At 58.3% G+C, this 17,228-nt stretch overlaps 1 protein-coding gene across 1 annotated transcript in view; it reads right to left on the bottom strand.

The window, feature by feature from the left end:
* Positions 1-6,005: 6,005 nt before the first annotated feature.
* Positions 6,006-17,228, bottom strand: part of LOC136336194 (kinesin-like protein KIF19) — a 28,566-nt gene continuing 17,343 nt past the window's right edge. The window contains 6 exon segments of the mRNA XM_066277672.1: positions 6,006-6,131; positions 10,305-10,435; positions 13,204-13,555; positions 14,447-14,555; positions 14,803-14,881; positions 15,500-15,676. Coding sequence (XP_066133769.1) covers positions 6,006-6,131; positions 10,305-10,435; positions 13,204-13,555; positions 14,447-14,555; positions 14,803-14,881; positions 15,500-15,676 — 974 coding nt within the window.

Below are 17,228 nucleotides of genomic sequence, written 5' to 3' on the forward strand. Positions count from 1 at the left end.
GCTTATCTGGTTTGAGCAAAGCTCACCAGCTTGGACCCAAGGTCACTGGCTCGAGCAAGGGGTTACTCGGTCTGCTGAAGGCCCGCAGTCAAGGCATATATGAGAAAGCAATCAATGAACAACTAAGGTGTCACAACAAAAAACTGATGATTGATGCTTCTTATCTCTCTTTGTTCCTGTCTGTCCCTGTCTATCCCTCTCTCTGACTCTCTCTCTGTCTCTGTAAACAAATAAAGTTAAACATGAACCTAAAATACGGCCCAGCAAACCCGCTCCTCAGTATTTACCTAAGAGAAACGAAGACCAACACTTGCACAAAATCCTTGTGCGTATGGTTTTAGCGGCTTGATTCATCATTGACCCAAACTGGAAACAGCCCCAAATCGTCCAGCTGGCAAGTGACTAGACAAGCTGTGGCACTTCTATATACACTGGAATCCATCTCAACCATAAAAAGAAGAAACTGTCAGCCCTGGCCGGTTGGCTCAGTGGTAGAGCGTCGACCTGGCGTGCAGGAGTCCCGGGTTCAATTCCCGGCCAGGGCACACAGGAGAAGCGCCCATCTGCTTCTCCACCCCTCCCCCTCTCCTTCCTCTCTGTCTCTCTCTTCCCCTCCCGCAGCCGAGGCTCCATTGGAGCAAAGATGGCCCGGGCGCTGGGGATGGCTCCTTGGCCTCTGCCCCAGGCGCTAGAGTGGCTCTGGTCGCAACAGAGCGATGCGTCGGAGGGGCAGAGCATCGCCCCCTGGTGGGCAGAGCGTCGCCCCCTGGTGGGTGTGCCGGGTGGATCCCGGTCGGGCGCATGCAGGAGTCTGTCTGACTGTCTCTCCCCGTTTCCAGCTTCAGAAAAATACAAAAAAAAAAAGGAAGAAACTGTCCACACGCAAAAAAACAGAGTCAAACCTCAGGTGCATCCTGTTGAGTGAAAGAAGTCAAACTCAAAGCAGGAGATGCCTGGTGAGCCCCTGTCAATGATGTTTCTGGACGAGGAACGGGGACTTTCTTTCCTTTCCGGGGCCTGGGGTTGGCTAGGAAGGGGAGCCAGGAAACCGTAGGGGTGATGGGACTGTTCTGCACCTTGAACCTGGTGGTGATGGTAGCATGACCACAGGTCTGTTAAACCTCATAAAACTGTACACTGAAAAGGATGCATTTTAAAATGATACGTCCATTACACAATTTTATTATTATTATTATTTTGTATTTTTCTGAAATGAAGCCTTCTCCCTGAGGCTGGGGAGGCAGACAGACAGACTCCGCATGTGCCCAACCGGGATCCACCCGGCACGCCCATCAGGAGGCGATGCTCTGCCCATCTGGGGTGTCGCTCTGCTGCAACCAGAGCCATTCTAGCGCCTGAGGCAGAGGCCACAGAGCCATCCTCAGCGCCTGGGCCAACTTTGCTCCAATGGAGCCTCGGCTGCGGGAGGGGAAGAGAGAGACAGAGAGGAAGGAGAGGGGGAGGGGTGGAGAAGCAGATGGGCGCTTCTCCTGTGTGCCCTGGCCGGGGAATCAAACCCGGGACTTCCACACACTGGGCCGACGCTGTACCGCTGAGCTAGCCAGTCAGGGTCAATATTTTAATTTAATTTAATTTTATTTTATTTTATTTTATTTTATTTGTATTTTTCTGAAGTTGGAAACGGGGAGGCAGTCAGACTCCCGCATGCACCCGACCAGGATCCACCCGGCATGCCCACCAGGGGGCGATGCTCTGCCCATCTGGGGTATCGCTCTGTCACGACCAGAGCCACTCTAGCGCCTGGGGCAGAGGCCAAGGAGCCATCCTCAGCGCCTGGGCCAACTTTTGCTCCAATGGAGCCTCGGCTGCGGAAGGGGAAGAGAGAGACAGAGAGGAAGGAGAGGGGGAGGGGTGGAGAAGCAGATGGGCGCCTCTCCTGTGTGCCCTGGCCGGGAATCGAACCCGAGACTCCTGCACGCCAGGTCGACGCTCTACCACTGAGCCAACCGGCCAGGGCCAGGGTCAGTATTTTTAAATTAATCCACCCTCCCCCCAGCCACACTTTTGCTAATGGTGAAGACGTGGTGCAGGTAGATCATCTACCCAGCAGGACTTCATCTAGAGACGATTCCCTGACTACCCCTGCAATGGAGGCCTGGCAGAAGGTTCTAGGTGCCCCCTTTGATAAGATAAAAAGGGTTTCCCTGGTCAAAGAAGAAAAGGATGCAGAAAACAGAATCCTAATCTCTAAGTAGAGCCAGACTTCTCAGACCCTTTGCCAGGATAAAGCGTGTTTTGGATTTTATAGTCTCCCCCTGAGTTCCCCAGTGCCTGGGAGGGTTGGTAAAGATGAATTTGAGTTGAATTAAGGTTCAAGTGCCAGGAGCCAGAATCTCACACTGCGAAAGCCTTCTTGGGAAGGTGCACAAAGCTTGGAGGTCGCTGGGTGAGCTCCAGGATGGGGTCTGGAGCTGGGCGAGGACCTCAAGCTAGAGGACTTGAAGCTGAGATAAAGGGAGGGGGGAGCCGCTGGGTGATGGGGGCAGGGTCCCCTTTTGGGGTGCTGAAATGTTTTAGAACTAGAGAGGGGTAGTGTTTCCACAACACGGTGACTGTGCTAAATGCCGCTGAATTGTTCCTGTTAAAATGGTGTATTTTATCACATCAGTTTCCCCTCAATTAAAAAAACAAAACAAAACAAAACATTATTCTGACCTTAGCAACATAACTACATTTTTTACAGACCTCTCTGAAATAGCTACATAGTATCTCCTCATAGAGGAGGCGGCAGAGGCTCAGAGAAGTTAGACGACTAGCCGAAGTCACACAGCTGTATGAGTGACGGGGTCTGGACCAGAAGCCACATTCAGGGCCCCAGACCCAGAAGTCCACTACCCTGCAGTGACCCCTCCACCAAGAGGGCAGCGGCTCTGAGGGGTCTGTGAGTGGGCGGCTCCGTCCTGCAGGGACACCCCTCCCCTCATTGTGACTTTCACCTCCCCCTCTTCCCCGCCCAGAACTCCGCAGGCTGGTGGACCCTATGGCTGCCTTTCCCCACAGGAACTCCGTTGGCTGCAGTTCCCCCCCTACCCTTACTCCCTTCAGGGTCCCTGGGGTCCCCATGCAACGGCTACGGCCTCCCCAGCACTGACCACAGCCTGACCCCCATCTCTGTGCTTTTTGTCTGAGTTATTACGGTGTCCGCGACTGGCAACGCCTATTTCTGGTTTCATAACCAGCATTGCAACAGTGAAAAAAAAAAATGACAGCAATATCGCGGTGGCCTGGGCCAGGAAATGTCCACTGCCCCTGGTAGAGGCGGCCGGGGGACTCTGACTCCTTGCGGTGGCTTGGATCAGGGTCTCAGAGGAGAAGGGAGTGAACACGGAGGAGGTGTGAGAATTGCAGACTCAACTTGCCTTCCTTGCAGGTGACGGGAAATCCGAGAGAGTGCCGGCAGAAACCTCCGGAGTCACCCGAGCCCTGGCCCCCTCGGCCCTCACCCCAGGTCCCCTGCGGTGTCTCTGTTTCTGCAGGCTTGTCTTGCCTGCGGGGTGCTGCGGGGTACCTCGGGAGAGGTAGGAAACAGACCCTGAGGCCGGGCAGTTCCCCGGTCACTGAGGGACCATGGCAGGAGCTTCAGTCTGATGCTTCCTCATCTGTTTGATGCTTCAAATCACACACACACACACACACACACACACACACACACACACAGCCCCTGGGGTGGTTCCGCGTACTGCGTACTGCGTACTGAGGGTGGCGTGAGCAGCATTTCTGCTGGGGGACCTGCCGAGGCCCTGTGGCCGCCCCCCCACGAGGGAGACCCGCTCTGACCCTCTCTTGGGTAGACCACCGTTCCTTAGCCGTGTGAGGGGGACCCCGCAGCTGCCGTGGCAGGCGTTTCAGTCCAGTGGATGCACTGAGCCGAGAAAAGGGGTGCGTGGCTCTTCCAAGGACAGTGGAGATGGGCACTCCCTCTTGGGGAAACCCCAGTAAACCTGCCGTGAGCTCGCCTTCCTTCCTCACTGGGGAAGACATTGCCCGACCTCTCAGAACGCACTGGTGGCTCTTAGCAACGAGGCCCCGGACCCGATGTCCCCAGCCTCCGTGGAGAGGGCGGTCCAGGCCCATGGAGTCGTAGTGAAGCCCTCCTGCCTCTTAGCATGGGCCTCTGGTGCCTATTCTGAGATGGGGCTGCAGGGAGTTGATTCGGGAAGCACAGTGAAGGAATGAGACAGGTCATACGTGAAGAGCCTGAAGGCTGTGCTTAACCAGCCGGCTACCCTTGCGGGCAACTGGACCTCAGTCCCTTAAATTGTCCACCAGAGCAGGGGAGGCTGGCCCCCCATTCCTGGGGCTGGCTGTGGAATCCCCAGCTCGTTGGGGCTGTGCTGCAGTATAGAAGGCTTCCTGCACCTTGTACAGAAGCTGCACCTGGCCTGCAGCTGTGCACAGAGAGGGGCCGAGGTGGGCAGGGCCTCCACACACCTGGCCCGGCCCCCCAGCTGAGCCGCTGAGCAGGCCCGTCTGTCCTGCTCCCTTTCCCACCTCTGTCCCAGACAAAGCAGGTGGCTCATCCACACCGTGTCCGATTTCTTTTTTTTTTTTTTTTTTTTTTTTTGTATTTTTCTGAAGCTGGAAACGGGGAGAGACAGTCAGACAGACTCCCGCATGCGCCCGACCGGGATCCACCCAGCACACCCACCAGGGGCGATGCTCTGCCCACCAGGGGGCGATGCTCTGCCCCTCCGGGGCGTCGCTCTGTCATGACCAGAGCCACTCTAGTGCCTGGGGCAGAGGCCAAGGAGCCATCCCCAGCCCCCGGGCCATCTTTGCTCCAATGGAGCCTCGGCTGCGGGAGGGAAAGAGAGAGACAGAGAGGAAGGAGAGAGGGAGGAGTGGAGAAGCAGATGGGCGCTTCTCCTGTGTGCCCTGGCCGGGAATCGAACCCGGGACTCCTGCATGCCAGGCCGACGCTCTACCACTGAGCCAATCGGCCAGGGCTGTGTCCGATTTCTATTGCTGCCTTAACAGAGGCTCACCAAACCACCGACACCCACGCCCTCCGAGTTCTGGAGGCCAGCGGCCTGAGAGGGTGTGGGCAGGGCCAGCGTCCAGCTCACTGCCGGCAGGCAGCACACTCGCATCCGGCCTCCACGGTCATGGGCACCCTCTGTGCTCCTGTGTCCTCTCCTCTTGTGAGGACTCTTGTCTACGGATGCGGGGCCCACCCTAAATCCAGGATGAGCTCATCTTGAGATCCTTAGCCCCATCCCATCTGCAAAGTCCCTGTTTCCAAATCAAGTCACACAGTCTGAGGTTCCAGGGAACATGAATTTGGCAGAGGTAGGAGGAAGCGGACCCTCTGGGCCTCAAGCCAAACCTTCCAGGAAGGGCGGCCTTGCTCAAGTCATGGGCGGAACAGAGGTCTCTCCCTTCCTGGGAGGGGCCCCCAGGGGGGGCGGCCTGCTCCCCGCCCAGCAGACCCTCCATCCCTTCACACAGAGACTCACAGACACAGACAGAGGCACACACACAGCCCTCACAAGGGACTCTGAAACCCCAGAGATTTCTAACGGGGGGGGGGGGCTATCAGCTCTAGAAAGTTGGAGAGAATCCTTTCCGAAGGGGGGTGCCAGCCCTTCCTGCAGCCCCACCCCCTGGCTTAGTGGTGGCTTTGACTAAGCACAGCACCGTGTTGGCCCTGGCGTCCTGGGAACTGTCCCACAGAAATGTTTCTGCCAGCCACACGTGTGCGCGTCTACATAATTGCCGTGTTACAGACCTCAAGGCGTGTCGCACACCCTGTTGTGAAGCTTTATTCTCTCCGTTGGTGAGTCTGGGAGGACTGCCCACACCCCACGGGTGGCTTCTTTTCTGCAGGCAGCTGCTGAGACGGCCTCTGGGGCAGAGGGGTGCCCCCCAAAGTGCCTGTGCCAGGGCCCCCATCTCTCACATCCGGCTTCAGGGCAGAGCCCCCCACCCCCACCCCAGTGCCCGGGACCGGTGTCTCTGGCCCCTTGGCTTTGCCTGCGCCATCCTCACTTTGGTCTTCTGGGCCCCCTGGCGCTGCCGCCCTGGTGCTTGCGAGGTTTGCTGGGGGGCAGCGAGCTGTGGTGTCGGCCTCCACTCTCTGTAGACCCTGCAGAGAGGTGGGAAGACAGCCTGTGGTCATGGCCAACTCCAGCAAAGCCAGAGTCCCAGCTGGGGTCGCTGGCTGGGTCCCTGCCCAGGGTGGGGGACTGGCCCTGGCCTGAGCTGCCCACTGGACTCTGTTCGGACCCACGTGGGCTCTTGTCCCTCTGCCAGCCCTGCCCACGCCCTGGGCCACCTTCAGGGCCCTGTGGGGACTTCACATCCCCAACCTGGAGTGTCACTCGGAGTCTGTCTCGGCCTCTGCCCCTCTTGTGACACCAGGCCGGTCTGCGGGACCCTCCAGCCGCCTAGTTCACGGTGGCAGACACACGCACTGGGGGTCCAGAGTGCTGATGGCCCAGGTGCCGCCCTTCACACCGAAGACACGTCGTTTCCCCTCTGGGCACCGTTGGCTGTTTCCCAGCCGGCTCTGGCCCCAAGGTCCTGGCCAGTCAACACCTTTGAGACCCCCTTCCCAAGAGCCCTTAAAAAGAAGAGCGCGCTAACAAGAAGTTCTGAAACTTTTGTGGCAAACTGACATGAAGGAATGGGTTAAAGGCGGAGTGAGGGAGCAAGGTTAGACAGAAGAAGAACATCTGCAGAGGACCAGCCTCTGCCGCGGTCTTTAACAGCCTCCTGGCGCCTGCCCAGGCGGTGGCGCAGTGGACAGAGCGTCGGACTGGGATGCGGAGGACCCAGGTTCGAGACCCCGAGGTCGCCAGCTTGAGCGCGGGCTCATCTGGCTTGAGCAAAAAGCTCACCAGCTTGAGCCCAAGGTCGCTGGCTCGAGCAAGGGGTTACTCGGTCTGCTGAAGGCTCACGGTCAAGGCACATATGAGAAAGCAATCAATGAACAACTAAGGTGTCGCAATGCGCAATGAAAAACTAATGATTGATGCTTCTCATCTCTCTCTGTTCCTGTCTGTCTATCCTTCTCTCTGACTCTCTCTGTCTCTGTAAAAATAATAATAATAATAATAATAATAATAATAATAAAAGCCTCTTGGTGATATACACCCACCATCCTGGACGGCTTGGTTGTGCCTTGGCTCGCAGGGTGAGGTGGGGGAGACTGGAGCCAGTGATGAAGGGTCCAGGCAGCGATGGCTGTGCCCCCACCTGTCAGAGGCACCAGGACAGCTTGTCACCACACTCCCAGGCGAGGCACGCATCGCGGCGTGATGGGGGACCAGCAGCCCCACTGCCGAAACCGCCACCAGCAACCAGATGGAACTCCAGGACCCCCCGGCCGGCCCGGGCAGCCTCCCCGGGGAGCTCAGCAAACATTGTAAGTGCATGATCCTCGGCCTCCCTGGGCCGGTCCGTTTTCAACCCAGACCGGCCTGGCCCTCCGCCAGAGAAACGGGACACCTGGTCCAGCCCAGCTACCTGCAGGCTCTCACGGTGCACCTGCCCAGTACAGACGTGTTCCGTCCCCGAGCAGAGACAGCCAGACAGCCGCCACGGGAAGGAGATAGGGGTTCCGGGTCTGGCTGGGCCGTCAACACGCTGTGTGGCCCAGAGACGTTGTTTCCACGCTCCCGGCCTCGGTTTACCCTTCTGAACCAGCCGGGCTACTGATCGTGAAGGAACATCGATTCTCCTACGCTCTGATTTTTCCATCACAGGGTCACACAGTGAACTCCTGTTGCCATGGGGACCCTCTGCAGACACAGTGCTGGAAAGAGGGTCCGCACAGGAGGGAGGGCTCGATGCCCCCTCCCCCGCATACACACACACACACACACACACACACACACACACACACACACGGGCTGGGGCTCAGCCCGGCTCCAACGAGGACGTGTGCCCTTTCCTGACAACTGCAGGGGCCGGTTCCAATCCTGCACGGGGGAGAGGCGTGGGATTTTCTTGAAACAGCTCCGGGGAGCAGATAGACAAGCAGAAACCGAAGGGCTGAGCGTGACCCAGGGCGGCCACAATGGGAGGTTCCCAAGCTCTCCCGCCACTCTGCCCCGGGGTAGGAATTTCACAGTAAAAACACCAGGAAGAGCAAATTCCTTTCCCATCCTCTAGACAAACACATTCCAAGGGGGCTTATCTCTGGAGGGGACAGACCCCTGAGCTTCAGCTTTGGGGCTGCTGCAGAGGCGACCAAGGAGACTGAGCCTTCCAGTTAAGCAGTGACAAGTCACCCCCTGAGCCTGCTGTGACCTACCACCCCCCCCACACACACACCCGTTATTTCACAGGCACCTCAGGGCTCCCCGTGGCCAGAGAGCCCGCTATCTGTCATCATCACCTCCTCCAGGTGAGGGACGGCAGTGGGCACTGAGGTCACCACCTGCCCGCTTTTCCCTGGGGGAGGAGAGGTGCTGAACAGCCCGGCCCCTGCACTTCCAAGTCCCGGCTCCCAGGTCCTCTGCAGTCTCTGTGATTCCCCCCCCCCCTTGTTCCCGCCCGCAGGAGCGGGAAAAGTCAACACTTTCGGAAGCAGCAGCACATCTATCAACAAAGCACGCTCAACGTGGCGTGTCCAGTGTTAGGTTTTTCAAGTGCAGAGAAATCACAGACGACCCTGTGGGCTGTCCCCCAGGGAAGCTTTCTGGGAAGCCTGTGAGGGCGTGGGGGTGTGACCCAGGCTGTCCAAGGCGCAGCCTCCTCTTCCCGCCCCTCCCAGCATGACAGAGCGCCGGGCGTGTCCCCTGCCGCCACTGGCCCTGAGAAGCAGACACCGGAGCCCTAACAATGCGCTCCCCCCACGGCCCCTGAATAGGACAGGCTGCAGCAGAGCAAGAAAGGGAAGGACGTCTGGAAGCCGTGGGGAGGAGCTGGCTGGGAATCCCCGCCGTGCTGTGCAACCCTGGGCCAAGTTCCTTAACCTCTCTGTGCCTCCCTCCGGGCACCCCTCTGTATAACGGGGTGACTGCCATTTCCAGCCTCGTAGAACTACCGTGAGGATAAACGGGTTGACCCCCCAAAAGGAGCTTAGCACACGGTCAGCGCTCACTAGAGGTGAGCTGTTGTTACGGAGCCAGCGAGAGAAGCCAACTCGAGGACCAGCTTGCTGGCCTCTTTTTTCCCGATGTCTAGGGGACCCGTGCATATTTGTAAGCGTAACAAAAATGAATCACTGGAAAAACTGAATGAAAAAAAAAAATTTTATTTTTTTTTAAATTCAGAATCCAGGGCATTGATCCGGCCTTTCTAAACGCTGGGTCTCAACTTCCGTCCTGCTCTGTTCAGGGACAGTCGTGGGCCCCTTTCAGCAGTCCTGGTGTCCACCAGACACTGTGATACACTGGAAATAACCCCCGTGTCCTACAAGAGGAGCCCACATTCACGTCCCCGGTCATCCAGAGTGAGGGGGTCCCCGCACAGTCACTACTTCTGGGGCAGGCGGGGGGGGGGTGTCGGTATACAAGTGTTCATTTCTTACTTATCATTTTATCTACTTTCCGCAGTTTCCATAATGAGCATATATTTATTTCTGTAATAACCACAACTTTTGTGTGTGTGTGTGTGTGTGTGTATTTTTCTGATGCTAGAAACCGGGAGAGACAGTCAGACAGACTCCGCATTCGCCGGACCGGGATCCACCCGGCACACCCACCAGGGGGCGATGCTCTGCCCCTCCAGGGCATCGCCCTGCCGCCACCAGAGCCACTCTAGTGCCTGGGGCAGAGGCCAAGGAGCCATCCCCAGCACCCGGGCCATCTTTGCTCCAATGGAGCCTTGGCTGGGGAGGGGAAGAGAGAGAGGAAGGAGAGGGGGAGGGGTGGAGAAGCAGATGGGTGCTTCTCCTGTGTACCCTGGCCGGGAATCGAACCCAGGACTTCTGCACGCCAGGCTGACGCTCTACCACTGAGCCAACCGGCCAGGGCCTATAACCACAACTCTTAAGAGCCAGGATTCAAACCTGTACTGGAAAGAAGCCACCATTTTCATGATGATTTTAAACTCCACTGGGGTGTCGGGCTGACCAGAAGAAGCGACGCTCAGCACCTCTGGGAATCCTTCTCGTCATGAAGCCAGTGGCCTTGGCCACCTCACTGCCCTAAAAACCCCCAAAATTCACTCACACCAAGGAGCAGACAAGCAGTCACACTTTCCAAAGATTTTTTCCTTTGAGACGGCGAGGGGAGGGGTGTGGGGGTTAGGGTCTGAAAGACACAGGAAAAGCCAGCCGGCTGTTCTCTTTTTCTGACCCTGCTACCTGCACGGGGGCCGCGGCTGGGTTTCATGGGTTTCATCTTGGAGGCCACAGGGACAGCAGGGAAGAAGCCCCTTCCCGACGCCTTTGAGGGCTGATGAGGGGCAGGCGGCACCTGGCTCTCAGCCAAGTGCTCCGGGGAGGGGGGCTGAGGTTTCTCTGCTGCCTGCAGGAGAAAAAGAATAATCACACATCAGGGCAGGGAGTGGGGAGCAGGTAGGGAAAAAAATAAAATGTCAAGGTCATTTTTTTTTTTTTGTATTTTTCTGAAGCTGGAAACGGGGAGAGACAGTCAGACAGACTCCCGCATGCGCCCGACCGGGATCCACCCGGCACGCCCACCAGGGGTGACGCTCTGCCCACCAGGGGGCAATGCTCTGCCCCTCCGGGGCATCGCTCTGCCGCAACCAGAGCCACTCTAGCGCCTGGGGCAGAGGCCAAGGAACCATCCCCAGCGCCCGGGCCATCTTTGCTCCAATGGAGCCTTGGCTGCGGGAGGGGAAGAGAGAGACAGAGAGGAAGGAGCGGGGGAGGGGTGGAGAAGCAAATGGGCGCTCCTCCTATGTGCCCTGGCCGGGAATTGAACCCGGGTCCCTCGCACGTCAGGCTGACGCTCTACCGCTGAGCCAACCGGCCAGGGCTGTCAAGGCCATTTTGAGTTGAACCCATGCAATGCTTAAATGCCTACTGTGTACCATGGGGCAGAATCACGGCTGACGTCCTCCCTGAACCCTCCAAAGAAGGAGGGCTATCTGTCCCCACTGTTTTCCCTTCTCAGCACTGTGCACCCCACACCCATGGACGGGGTTGTCATCTAAACCCACTGTGATGGTTAACATCTAAATACATAGGCCAAGGAACACAGATTGTCCTCCTTAATGGGGTGGGCCTTGTCCAATCAGTTGAAGGCCTGAATAGGACAAAAAGGCTGACCCCTGGCCCTGACCGGTTGGCTCAGTGGTAGAGTGTCGGCCTGGCGTGCGGGGGACCCGGGTTCGATTCCCGGCCAGGGCACATAGGAGAAGCACCCATTTGCTTCTCCACCCCCACTCCTTCCTCTCTGTCTCTCTCTTCCTCTCCCGTACCCAAGGCTCCATTGGAGCAAAGATGGCCCGGGCGCTGGGGATGGCTCCTTGGCCTCTGCCCCAGGCGCTAGAGTGGCTCTGGTGCGGCAGAGCGACGCCCTGGAGGGGCAGAGCATCGCCCCCTGGTGGGCAGAGCGTCGCCCCCTGGTGGGCGTGCTGGGTGGATCCCGGTTGGGCGCATGCGGGAGTCTGTCTGACTGTCTCTCCCCGTTTCCAGCTTCAGAAAAATACAAAAAAAAAAAATTGCTGAGACTTTTCCACAGGTCCACACTGTCTAAAGAAAACGATTCAAAATGAAAAATTCTGCTTCATGTCGGGATGTGGAAGCATTATGTGTCACAGTCAGAAACAAAGGACAAGACCTGTGGGGGTTCAGTGGATAGAGCGCCGACCGGGAACACTGAGGTCACCGGTTTAAGTCCCTGGGCTTGCCTGGTCAAGGCACATATGGGAGTTGATGCTTCCTGCTCCTCCCTCCTTCTCTCTCTCTCTCTCTCTCTCTCTCTCCCTCTTTCTCTCTCTCTCTCTCTCTCCTCTCTAAAATGAATAAATAAAACCTTTTTTAAAAATGCAAAAAAGAGGCCCTGGCCGGTTGGCTCAGCGGTAGAGCGTCGGCCTGGCGTGCGGGGGACCCGGGTTTGATTCCTGGCCAGGGCACATAGGAGAAGCGCCCATTTGCTTCTCCACCTCCCCCTCCTTCCTCTCTGTCTCTCTCTTCCCCTCCCGCAGCCGAGGCTCCATTGGAGCAAAGATGGCCCGGGCGCTGGGGATGGCTCCTTGGCCTCTGCCCCAGGCGCTGGAGTGGCTCTGGTCGTGACAGAGCGACGCCCCAACATGGGCAGAGCATCGCCCCCTGGTGGGCGTGCCGGGTGGATCCCGGTCGGGCGCATGCGGGAGTCTGTCTGACTGTCTCTCCCCCTTTCCAGCTTCAGAAAAAAAATACCCCCCCCAAAAAAATGCAAAAAAGATACGAAAGAAATAAAGGACAACCGACATGGCCATTTAACAGAAAATAGAAAACCACAAAGTGGCCACGACTGGAATCGTGTGTGAGGCCAGCTGGCCTCCACGTACTGATGGAGCGAGGGCTTGTGTGCACGCCTCGTGCCAACACGGTGAGAAGAGGAACAGCTTGCGGTGGCCGGCACGGAACAGCGTGGCCTGCACGCAGGCTTCCTTAGCTGATGTGTTTTAGAACCGAGTGATACCCCTTCTTTTTTCTTTTTTTTTTTACAGAGGCAGAGTGAGAGTCGGAGAGAGGGATAGATAGGGACAGACAGACAGGAACGGAGAGAGATGAGAAGCATCAATTGTTAGTTTTTTGTTGCAACACCTTAGTTGTTCATTGATTGCTTTCTCATATGTGCCTTGACCGTGGGCCTTCAGCAGACCAAGTAACCCCTTGCTCAAGCCAGTGACCTTGGGTCCAAGCTGGTGAGTTTTGCTCAAACCAGATGAGCCTGCACTCAAGCTGGCAACCTCGGGGTCTCGAACCTGGGTCCTCCGCATCCCAGTCTGATGCTCTATCCACTGCGCCACCGCCTGGTCAGGCTGATACCCCTTCTTAATGTTCCGATACAGGTACTGTGTGGGCACCTGAAAATGTACGAAATAACGCTGGGAAAAGACCCGATCAGAAACTCCATCTCTCCTGTGATCACAGCCACATAACACGTTACGGATGTGGCTCATCAGAAAGGGGGGGGGGAGGCTGACCATGCTGTGTGGGGTCCCTGGCTCTCTCCTACCTCCTTGAATCCCCCACCATGACTCTGCTGGGGCTGACCGCCCCTCTCTGCTGTCTGCCTTGACCCCTGGGGCTGGAGTGCCCGGCCCAGAGTCCACCCACCGGCTGCACGCCCCAGGTGAGGGAGGGGGGCCGCTTTCTCCCGGCCTTCCTGTCCACGGAGCCATCCCTGCTGGGGCTGGCATGGGGCCACCTCCTGTCCGCTGGGCTTGGGTCCCTGGAGTCCAGGGCCACCTCCTCTGGAAGGTGGAGGGAGGAGCGGCTGCTGCCACCCCAGTGGTCCTGTGCCTTCGCGCGCCGGCTGGCCGCGAGGCGGGTGATGCTCTTGGTGCCCCTGGCCATCTTGCTGAGGGCCGCTGCCGCCGTCCTCGTCCTCGGGGGTCCCAGCACCGGGCCGGCTGGCGAGCACAGCTTGGAGACCAAGTTCGTTGCGCTCAGAGAGCTTGGCTTCTGCAAAAACCCGGCGCCCAGCGGGCGGTCAGGGTGGGGACGCCCAGAAGCAGGACCAGGGACAGTGACTCGGGGCGAGTCGTCTGTGTGGCGGGAAAGCCGCTCGCTTTCGGAGGGCAACGGGGGCCAAAGCAGGTGAGGAGGCCAGTCCCTGGCCGCGGACGTCTCGTGAGACAGCAGCGGTCAGGCCTCAGGGTCACCGCACCCGACGGCTCAGGGGTTGGGGCATCGCTACACCAACACCCAGAGTCAGGGCCGGGGGGCTTCTTCAAGGGGCCCTAACTCCTCAGCACTCGGGCACGGCAGGGCGGCCCCCCTTGGGGCCAGGCGTCCTCAGCACAGTCACTCAGCTGCTGACCACCAACCGTCCTGATGGCCGCTTCTTAAAGAGAGTCCTCCTTCGGCCCTGGCCGGTTGGCTCAGCGGTAGAGCGTCGGCCTGGCATGTGGGGGACCCGGGTTCGATTCCTGGCCAGGGCACACAGGAGAAGCGCCCATCTGCTTCTCCAACTCCCCCTCTCTCCTTCCTCTCTGTCTCTCTCTTCCCCTCCTGCAGCCGAGGCTCCATTGGAGCAAAGATGGCCTGGGCGCTGGGGATGGCTCCTTGGCCTCTGCCCCAGGCGCTAGAGTGGCTCTGGTCGCGGCAGAGCGACGCCCCGGAGGGGCAGAGCATCGCCCCCTGGTGGGCAGAGCGTCGCCCCTGGTGGGCGTGCCGGGTGGATCCTGGTCGGGCGCATGCAGGAGTCTGTCTGACTGTCTCTCCCCGTTTCCAGCTTCAGAAAAGTACCAAAAAAAAAAAAAAAGAGAGTCCTTCTTCTGGAAGCTTCTCTCCCGCTCACCCTGGCCCAGCGCAGCTGTGATGGGCCCCAGGGGCCTGCACACACCCATCCACCTCGTGCGCTGGTGTCGAGAGCAGGATGCAGAGGGGTGACAGGGGCACCGGGCCGTCCTGCTTTCCCAGCTGTTTTGAGGGCGTGGCTCTCCAGGACTTGCAGCCGTCGCTGCTGCTGCTGCGGAGGAAGCACAGGCCGCGCTGGGACCTCGGGCTTTCGTTGCAGCCACGGGAGGAACACCAGGGTCTGACCCTCCCCCCGCAGTGCGCCCCCATTCCCCAGGTGGGGGCCAGGTGTGCAGCGGAGGTGGACTAGGAGAGGCTCTGAGACCACCCAGGGTCACAGCTCCCCGCAGCCTCTCCTGGAGCCAAGGGAAGGGCCTGCCCGGCCGGCCGGGAAGCAAGAGCCCACGTACCTGTCTGTGTCCAGCAGCTCGGGGGACCGCTCGAACCAGACACTCCATGCGAGGTCCTTTCTGTCGTCTGGCTGGACTCCTCCGACGGTAGAGATATGTTCACGACAGAGCCGTCCTGGGGGCCAGACAGCGCAGCTGAGAGAGGTGGCACACAGACCAGGGACACGGGCGAGCTGTGTCGTCCAGCGGGGAGGTCCCCGAGGGGCCGTGGGAAGGTCCATTTCCTCCCGACCACCACTGTCACCCAGCCGGGAGGCCAGCTAGCAGCCCTCCACCCTGGCCTCTTTCCCTAGGGTGTCCCCGGAATGGGCCACCAACTCCATCCTCACACAGGAGCCTGGAGGACCCCCCCCCCTGCAGAACCAACAAGCCCAAGAGGAGAGACCCTCTCTCCTCTTGCTGGGGTCCCCGGAAGCTGCCCCTCTGGTCACTGAGGTAACAAGGGCCACCCCACGCTCCGGCTTCCTTCCTGTTGGCCTTCATCTTTAGCAAGCCCCCCAGGGTTACAGACCTGTGTGTGAACAGCACACACGCCAGCCAGGAGCACCCCCGCCCCCAGCAAACCCCAGGCCCCAAGGCTCGTTGCTCCCCAAACCTGCCGGAACCAGTCGGTGTGTCCGGCTCCGGGCAACCTGGGTCGTGGGATTTCCAAGTTTCCTTTTTCCGCTTCAAGGACCGGTGTCCCCGTGGGCCTCGCGCACAGCCCGGAGTCCAGGCTGGGCAGGGAGGACGCGCCCAGGGGACTCACCCGCAGGGAGTGATGCACCCATCACTGAGTGCAGCTGCAGCAGGCGGTCCAGCGAGCCTTCGCCCAGCTCCCGCAAGTACAGGCCGTACTGCTCGTCCAGTGAGGCCGGCACGGGGATGCCCGCATCTGCCGGAGCCAGGAGACCCATTCAGGGACACATCTGCACTCATTACAAAGGCAGACCCTTTCTTTTGAGGTCCGCAGGTGGATATTCCAACCAGATAGGATGTATGTCTCTGTCAGGGTCCTCGGTGTGCGTCCCTCTCTGTTTAAAGTGTTTCTGTTATGCTCACGGATCGCCTTGTCATCACACAGTCATGTTAACCCTTCTGAAGGAGAAGTGAGATGTGGTTTTAAAGTGAAAGGCCCACGCCCAGGTTTACACCCCCAAAGAGCTGAACACAGGTGATCAGACACGTGGGCCGGAATGCTCACAGCAGCATGTCTGTCCACAACACCCCGCAGGTGGAAACAGCCCAGACGTCCCTCCGCAGATGGGTGGGGAGTAAGGTGACGCGGGCATTACGAGGAGGGCGGCACTGACGCCTGTGAACCCGGGTGAGCCTCGGAAATGTGGCGCTGAGCCAGAGGCCAGACGCCAAGGGTCACGGCCGTGTGATTCCGTTGACGTGAAACTTCTGGAACAGGCCCACGCACACAGAGACAGAATGCGGATGGGGGTCACCAGGGGCCAGGCGAGGGATTGGGGAGTGCATGCCTAATGGGGACGGGGGCTTTTATGGATTCGTAGAAATATTTTGGGACTAGAGATGATGGCTGCACTACATGGTGAATGTGCTGAGTGCCACTGGGTTGTACACTTTATAGACACACATGCACAGACACACAGACACGCATACATGCATGCACAGACACACAGGTACACACATGTATGCACAGACATGTGCACACATGCACACATGTACAGGCACATGAACATGTGCACAGATATGCACACACATGCACAGACACATACACACATGCACACATGCAGACACACAGGTACACACACATATATGCACAGACATGTGCATACGTGCACACGTGCACAGATACACAGGTACACATATATGCACAGACATGTGCACACATGCACATGTGTACAGACATGCACATGTGCACAGGCATGCATACATACATGCACAGGCACATACACACATGCACGTGTGCACAGACACACAGGCACACACACATATATGCACAGACACATGCACACATGCACAGACACATGAACATGTGCATAGACATGCACACATACATGCAAAGACACACACATGTACATGTGCACAGACACACATATATGCACAGACACATGCACAAGTGCACAGACACACGTGCACACACACATATGCACAGACACATGCACACATGTACAGACACATGAACATGTGCACAGACACACACGCTCACGGCCGAGGCCTCACTGTGCTCCCCTCTCCCTGGTTGGGGCCTCGCCCGGAAGAGGTGGGGCCACCCTACCCTCTGCTCCCATGGCTTTCTTTCTTTTTTTTTTTTTAAATATTTTTTATTTATTTGTTTTAGAGAGGAGAGAGAAAGGAAGAGAGAGAGAGAGAAGGGGGAGGAGCAAGAAGCATCAACTCCCATATGCGCCTTGACCAGGGAAGCCCAAGGTTTTGAACTGGCGACCTCAGCATTCCAGATCGACGCTTTACCCACT

This window comes from Saccopteryx bilineata, chromosome 4 (assembly GCF_036850765.1).
Source record: "Saccopteryx bilineata isolate mSacBil1 chromosome 4, mSacBil1_pri_phased_curated, whole genome shotgun sequence".
NCBI lineage: Eukaryota > Metazoa > Chordata > Mammalia > Chiroptera > Emballonuridae > Saccopteryx > Saccopteryx bilineata.